The sequence below is a fragment of the Nanorana parkeri genome, unplaced genomic scaffold (assembly GCF_000935625.1).
Source record: "Nanorana parkeri isolate BGI_ZX_2015 unplaced genomic scaffold, ASM93562v1 scaffold659, whole genome shotgun sequence".
In the NCBI taxonomy this organism is placed as follows: domain Eukaryota; kingdom Metazoa; phylum Chordata; class Amphibia; order Anura; family Dicroglossidae; genus Nanorana; species Nanorana parkeri.
The window spans coordinates 165,165-173,327 of record NW_017306927.1 but is presented as its reverse complement, the minus strand read 5'-3'; the positions used below and the strand labels follow the sequence as shown (position 1 = coordinate 173,327).

Below are 8,163 nucleotides of genomic sequence, written 5' to 3'. Positions count from 1 at the left end.
CCTTTCAGAAGCAAGTATCAAATGAACACAGAACGTATGCAAGCATTAGTGGATTTGGAAACAGCCAAGTGCTGAACTTGCTGCTTGCTGCTCTTTGTTATGGTGAATTACCTATATACATAGGCAAATAAATGTGTCTGAGGAGGCACAGCTTAACATCCATTATATTCATTAGATCCAAAGTCATGCTGGAAGGGTAATTGGCTCCTGTCTAAATTGGTCCTGTATGTATGCCTGTGAGATAGGGACCTTACATTGTAAGCTTCTTGAGGGCAGGGACTGATGTGAATGTGCAATATGTAAAAATTGTCGGCGCTATATAAATACCTGTAATACATTTAAAAAAAAAAAATAAACGTAGTACAGATCAAACACCTTAAACATTTATGGTGGAAGGGAACCGTTAAGCACCTACAGCAGAGGTCAGTACTGCTGCTATACGCTTCGCTGCACCACAATTACACAGCGATGCACCCACACATCCACAAGGTCCAATATGTGTCAAAGCACTGGTGGTCAAGCTGTGTGTCAGGTCCTGCCTGTGTGCCTAGAGTTTAATCACCCTCCCCTGACTGTTGGGTACACACATATAGTACTTAATAGATCGTTCAGAGGTGCGTTTATTGGCCAGAAAAGTGAATTCAAAAGGGTTAGAATGTTCCTCACACTGATTAGAAGGAAGCTAGATGAATGTGACTAACTACTACTATCTATACCATGATCTGGATAAGTGAGAACCTTCACAGATGTTTTTTATGGTTCCAGAATTCAAATGACAAAGAAAAATTACTCATAGACAACATCCATTTTGCAGTACCTCTCATTGGAGGGCAGCTGAGGTCAAGTATGAGTTTATTTCTCTAGCTGTTTCTGCATTTGCATGTGGTACTTGAGGTACTTCAGTTAGTCACTGCATGACTGTCCATATTTCAAATGCTATCTTGTTAGCTGCCTTGAAGAAAGCTTCTAGCTGTAATGTCAGCTTGGTTCTCTGCAATGACCTCCACTAATCTACATAATAAATCTGATGTGCAAAATATAGAGATGTATTTTAAATGTATTAACAAGCTCTTTTATATTAATAAGTTCACATTTAGTCTTAATGGGTCTTCTCAACACGTTACTTGTACTCTTGTAGAACTCTCTTCTGCACGTCTGTAGAGGGAAGTCATTCCTTGACAACCATTTCCACAGTGCACACGATAGAACTTCCCTCGGTTTTGTGATCAGCTTTTAGCGATGTATTAGCTCTCTCAGCTAGTTGTCTCCTGGTAGGGAAGGGGGCAATTTTGCTGCATAGTCTCTGAGTCTAGTCAGGGTATTCCAAAAGGGGCCCAGAAAACGGCCACAATACCTAAAAACACATGGGGATATAAGGGAATCCATCTACTACTAATAAGACTTTTGCATCATCACTGCATACAATGTCTCCAAGATATTTTACACTCATCCCTTTCAGTATAGATTTGCTTTTAGTATGTGGCATGTATTCGAATATTGCGCTGAGGTCATAATTCACATTATAAATGCATCTTAGCATTTTAGGAGTTGTCCAAGTTAAGGATAACCCGTTGTTCCTCCTACCTGCAGAGAGGAATTATAGTCGATATCCAATCTAATTATGGATGAAGTGGTGTTGCAGTTGTGTACTCCAACCGCAACACTCCTATGGCGGGGGTGGGGCTTGACAGGAAGGGGTGTTTATTGCAGACTAGGCACGAGTAAATTCATTAAATGTCTCTGTGAGAAGGTCTCCACTGCGTTTAGACATGTCATCCATGTGTCTGTAACAGAAGCTGGTCTTTATAGTAAAAGTCCATGTCACAAGGTCCAGCACTTTCATACACAAGGCTGAGACAACTTAACTTAGGTGACGTTCCCCTACACGCACAGTTGTACTGCACTGCTATATGGCACCAAGACATACACAAGTGGACCCATTATGTACTTTTTCACATCAAGGACAATGTACTTAACAGGCACTTCTCCAATTTTGTATTTTTTGCTGTTGCAGTCATTATCTACTCATCCATCCATTTCTTAGACAGTAGTATAGATATCTTTCCCATCTTGTGACTGCTGTCAATAGCTTAATACTGTGTAAATAACCGTGAGTAGCTGCACAGAGGTGTAGATCTAAAAGTAACCTCATGGATAGTACGTAACAAATAACTTCCACTGAAATGCAGAAAGTGCAGGAGCTTAAGAGCCTGTCTCAATGGGCTTTTGTATTCCCATAAAAACCTATAGGAATGCAACTCCCTCTTGAAGCAGGTCTAATGAAGGCCAGAGGGCAGTCGACTGACCAAGACCAAAGCCCATCGACACTGGTCCTTATAATACCTTGGTAAGGAATAGAAACAGTATAGTAAATATTTTTCTTTGAATATTACTAAAAGAAGACTCAGTTGGGTTTAAACAAAAAGAAAAAAAAGGACACCCAACATTCTCACATGCCTGCCCCTTTTATAATGATGTCTGTCTTCTAATGATTCAACTGACTTACAAAACAACTAAGACTAGAGAAGGATTTTCTTGTATAAACAATTCTTAACACAGTATCAAGTAGTCTTTTCCTCACATCACAATGTTCTTACACTAGCCATACATAGGTTGACTTACGGACCATTCCTGCTGAATCGGCTAAAACTGACCCATGTCAGCAATTCCCAGCTCAACAAACAGTGACTGCAGCCAATTAGAACTAGGGCATCAGCTGTAGGTGTGGCTAGACTTAAATGAGAACTCCGGGGATATTTTTCTATTAACCCTTGCAGTGGGGCTACCCGTGCACTGCAAAGATTAAGTGCTTGTTTGGTCTAGGGCTGCAAATAAAAAAGCAACCGGTCCCTGGAGCCTCTCTTCCCCTCCGCTGCAGAGGTTTAACGTCCCTGAGTCATCACATTCTATAGACAGTGTATAAGATGTGAGGACACCGAGGGATATACCATCGCTGCATCAGAGGAGAAGACGGGCTGGAGGGAGCGCTGTCACAGCCGGCTGGCTCCAAAGATCGGGTGAGTATAACTTTGGTATTTTCCAAGCAGTTAACCCTTGCAGTGCAGGGGTAGCCCCACTGCAAGAGTTAATAAAAAATTATCGGGAGTTCTGCTTTAATCTTGCTTTTTCCTACAGCTAGCTGCATAAAGTCTCTGATATGTCTAGAGCAGTGGTGGCGAACCTTGGCACTCCAGCTGTGCCAAAACTACAAATCCCAAGATGCATCTGCCTTTGGGAGTTATGTCTGTGGCTGTCAGAGCCTTGCAATGCCTCATGGGACTTGTAGTTCCAAAACAGCTGGAGTGCCAAGGTTCGCCATCACTGGTCTAGAGTATTCTAAACAGACTCTTGCTTCTCATAGGTTGAGGTGGGACAAGTTTTACACATAGTGTTTTTCAAAGAAAAACACTACTGTGATATATGTTCAGCTTGGGACAATTTCCCCTCCTTAAAATGTCCCTTTGTCTGTCATTTTATAAAAAACAAAGTGCCGCCCTACATTCCCCTTTGTATGTTTCAGTTGTATCAATCCACTCCTACACATTTACATTGCTTCATGCTGATAACATACTGTATACTGTGTGTTGAAATTAAATAGCAACCCTGTACAAGACTTGTATGTTTCAGTTTAATTTATATTATATTTGCATATGAAAAGCTGAATATTACTTCACTGAAAATTCTAACCTAAAGTAAACAAATGCTGCACACCATATAACCTCCTTTAGTCCTTTAATCATTAGGTGTTAATCTATTCTCCTGCCATATAAAATGTTCAGTATTTTCTTAGTAATAAGGGATGGTGACCCTTGCAAATGCATACACCCCAGAGATTTATAGAGTAGGGTAACAGAAAGTTCAGCTCATAGCAATACCCTGGTGGACACTAGGAGTGAGGAGAAATCTCCACCGCGTGGACACAGAAAACAATAAATACCCAACGGAGAATCTGACCTTTCTCCAGTCTCTCCAAAACTAACAAGTTTGGGCTGGAGTTCCACTTTAAATACAGCATGTCAGATGTGATTCCGTAGACGGGTTGGAGGCTGAAAAAAACATAAAAAGAACTTTAGCACTTAGAGTACAGTGCAAAGCGGACTCAATACGTGTAGTATGAAGCTGCTTTCTCCTTCAGTCTCTACGCTTACTCAGTTGCCCTTAAGCTGTTTGGTGAAATGGTAAAAATGGGTGCAATGTGTAAACAACACTCACTTCTATGGCCCTCATCTATTTATTGGGTACCGATAGCTATCTAAATCAGTAATAATTTGGTGGTGGGTCTTTGGGGTACTATTTGTATAAAAGGAGAGTGCATCAGTTTCCCCAATCAAATCACCACTGCTAGAGTGAAAATGGAATAGCTAATCTTTACATATGCAACTTGAGCGTTTCACATTAGCATTATCTTTTACTTGCATTACAAACTACGGGAGCTAGATTTCACAGGTTTATGGGCTTTAAGGATGCATCAAGACAGGAGATATGTTTGCCATTCCATCAAGAGCTATGCTGTCCAAAAGGCTTTAGATTTGTTTTAGCCTGTTACAAGGTGCTAAACACAATGCAGTAGTGGGTGTGCTCCCTGATAACAAGGGACAAGCATTTTTCAGGTCTAATGACAGTGGTCACTAGCCAAGAAATGTTTTACTGGTCTTGGTTACAGCAATGATACAGTGCTTGGGGATGTGCACACTCCAAAGTCCAGCTGTGCATAAATGGGTAGATAATACCATGTGGAGTTGAGGGAGATTTCTGTCTGTTGTGAGGCCAACCTTATGTATAGCTATTATTACTGGATGAGAAGGGGACAAAGGAGCAAACGTGCTGGAACGCATAATCATCTGATATCAGCTTATAGCATAAAATAACTGGTTGTTTAAGCCTTCAGATCAATGTGTGATGCATTATATTTCCATGTAAAGCTCTTTCAGGCTTATTTATTTAGACAGTGCAGACAACCATACCAACAAATCAGATATCAGGTTTACTGTAGTGAGATGAGGTAAAAAATTAAAGTTGATTGCTTGCTATCAGTTACAGTCCTATACACATACTGGTTGCACTTTGCACTACCTCTGTGTGTATGTATAAAACCACACAATTATATGCCAGGAAAGTGCTTTGTATATAGCAGCAACTGGTGAGGCTGTTTGTCTACAGATTTTTTTGGCATGGTCTTATGAAAAACTATATTAAAAAACAAACCACATACATAATACAGGGGGTAATGTAGGAATATGTGAATCGAGGTCATAACAACCAGATTCTAGTAGTCATAAACCTAGCACATCTTAATGAAAGAAGGGATCTGGCTGAGTTTTATTGGGCCATACAGGCAGTGTGTAGACAAACAGTCAAAAGGTGCCTGCATGGCTTTGCTAGCTTCTCTGTAAACGTCACCAACATATGTTTACAGAAGCCAACTGCTTAAATCCATCTATTCAAGCAGGACTGCATCAGGTAAGAACTGCAGGAATCTTTGAGCAACGCTCTTCCCCCAGCACTATGGCCATCATTACACAACTGTAAATCTGCATTTGAGAAGGACTTTACGGCGAACGGTATTATATTGATGGACTGTTTGAAAGCAAAGGTCTGAAGTGGAGACATTACCAGAGACACAGGATGACTTCTCCATGGTAAACTGTTGTAGTGATACCTTTAACTCCTCCTTAGCAAGACTGACTTATGAAAAGACAATGCCCGAGAGAATGCCATTTACAATACCCCCAATGCATCTCCATTCCTTAGCCAATGCTGAAAAAGATTTTATGCCCTATAGTATATTGCAATTTATCTGGCCAGGAGGACAGAGTGGAAGTGTTCTGCACAGAAACACTCACCATCGGTTTACACCTTGGCAAGCTCACTGAGGGCTCAGATATGTATTGGATATATTCTGTTACTGTGTACACCACAACTTCATTATGATGAGAAGACCCAACATGTGCATAATACTCATTGCCATTACCATGGTACAGCGCAGTGTTTGGCAAAAACAAATTCCACTTATCAAAAAGCTTAAGATGTATATAGATACCCAGTAACAATACACAGCTCAGATTGTTCATGATCCAGTAAGGCTCGAACTGTATAATGATACCAAGCATCATGATACAACGCAACTCCTTCTTGTGTCAAGGTGGCACCATTGTACAGAGCAGATTGCACCAGTGTAGCTAAGCGAGGTGGCATTTCATCATCTGGGGAATCCTCCTTGCCCTGGATTCCGAGAGGTTCAGAGAAAGTATTTCCCCTGACAAAAACCCACCTCTTACAGCACTGTCTTGCCCTTATCTAAAAGAGAAATGGAGGCAGCTGTAGGACAAAAGTGGTTCACTGTTTATGTGCCTTTCCCTGGCTTTCTTCTGTCTCATCCACAGGCATGTCTTCTGAAACTCCATTAAGCTGAGACTTTCCAGGAACTGTCCCATCTGTAGAGGCAGTCGGAGCTGTTGCCCCTCGAGGTTGTATTGATATAGGTGCTGCTAAACCATTGCCACCCATTTGCCCTTGCCCTTCCCCTTTGCCAAAGTTAAACAACTTGCCAGGATGGAAAGGCTTGGTTGGAGAGTGGGCTCTCTCTGGTTGCGCTTCTCTCCGTGTTTCAGGGGATTTCAAGAACTTGAAGCTCAAGAAGCTGGGAATTTTGGTATCTCCCCCTGGAGGAGATTGTGGAGATTTGGCATTGGTCCCTGACAAGAATTTGCTCTGCAGGGGTATAATTTGCTTGAGTTTCAGCACATTATTGCTGGCCAGCAGGGAGCTAGGCCTTTTCGGTTTGTCATGAGAACTGCCCCCTCGGGGACCACATGGCTTACTTTTACTTGAGTTTTTGTCATGTGTTTGAGAGTCCTGCCCAGATCTTCCTTCCTCCCCACCCCTCGACTCTCGCTCCTTTCGTGCATGGTAATCAGCATGGCGCTGTCTCTCTTCCTCCTCACGCTTTCTGCGTTGTTGCTGTTGGTAACGATGTTGAGCCTGGCGCTCGTGTTTCTGTTACGAATGGATAACAAGGGTAAACAAAAAAAGTTACACCGTGGCTTATCTGTAGGTTAGCTTTAAATGTTGAAACTACATGTGTTGACTCAGTCCCTTAAGGGTAGAATTGAATGCATCTAGATGGTTACACATTATAGTTATTAAAATTGTATTGGTTAGTGTGTGAATGTTTGCAGACTAGACAACTGTTCTGCAATGTCAACATTGGGTAAAAGTCATGGGCTCTTTTATCAGCTATCTCATTTCCATTGTATAGTCCACTGCCAAAGCCCATCTACATATCACCTTACCAGCATCACTGGTATGAAATGGCATGCATGAATATTCATTTGTATTGGTCATCCTAAACAGGGTAACATCAGCAGAATACAGTGAAGGGATAGACAAGATTTACATGTGGCTTTAGAAAATTTTATTTCCCATACATCATTCTAAAATTAGGAGAGTAAACTCTTTGTTAGATTTGAGCAAACAACATCCCTAGTCAAATCTATACTTTTACTCAAACGATTTGCAATATTAAACCTAGCTCTACATATTGTAGAAGTATCTGAACATAAAATACGTACCTTAAATGCTTCCCTCCTCTGGTACTCAAGCTTTGCCATCTCCTCTGCCACCCATCCTGGAATATCTGGAATCACCACATGTATTATATACTTCAGGAGCAGTGCAAAGTGCTATGATGAGAAAAGATAACAATGTCACTAGCAGTCCATTACCAACACCTATTCATTTTTTGTTTTGTTTATAAAGTGCAATCAAGTTAAAACGTACTTGAAGCGATCAAAAGTGCATACGCACAGTGTGAAGAAAAAAAAAAGGTATCAGGGTACAATAAACATAATGACCAGATTAATTATGACGTACCAAATGGCAGGAATGGTCAATGTAGTTAGTCACTAAATAACTGGAGTAGATTAGACACACTGTCTTCCAAAGCGTTTGGTCGTCTATCCTCGGCTTATACTCGGGACGGCTTATACTCGAGTATATACGGTAAATTTTTGTTAAATGTTAAGGCGCCCATACACTGCTCGATTCTCGTACGGGAATCGCGGTAAATCCCGCGGTCGTGCGAGAATCGAGCAGTGTGAACGAAGACGTGCGACCGTTTCTACTGTACGGTCGCACGTCTTTTGTCTAGGGAGCACGCTAGAA

General features: G+C 41.4%; 1 protein-coding gene across 1 annotated transcript in view; it reads right to left on the bottom strand.

Moving 5' to 3' along the window:
- Positions 1–5,633: 5,633 nt before the first annotated feature.
- The window catches only part of ANO8 (anoctamin 8), a 94,381-nt gene continuing 91,851 nt past the window's right edge, over positions 5,634–8,163 (bottom strand). The window contains exons 17-18 of the mRNA XM_018563363.1: positions 7,572–7,682; positions 5,634–6,996 (exon numbers count right to left, since the gene is read on the bottom strand). Of these exons, the coding sequence (XP_018418865.1) occupies positions 6,337–6,996; positions 7,572–7,682 (771 nt within the window). The 3' untranslated portion in view covers positions 5,634–6,336. The remainder of the gene's footprint in view (positions 6,997–7,571; positions 7,683–8,163) is intronic.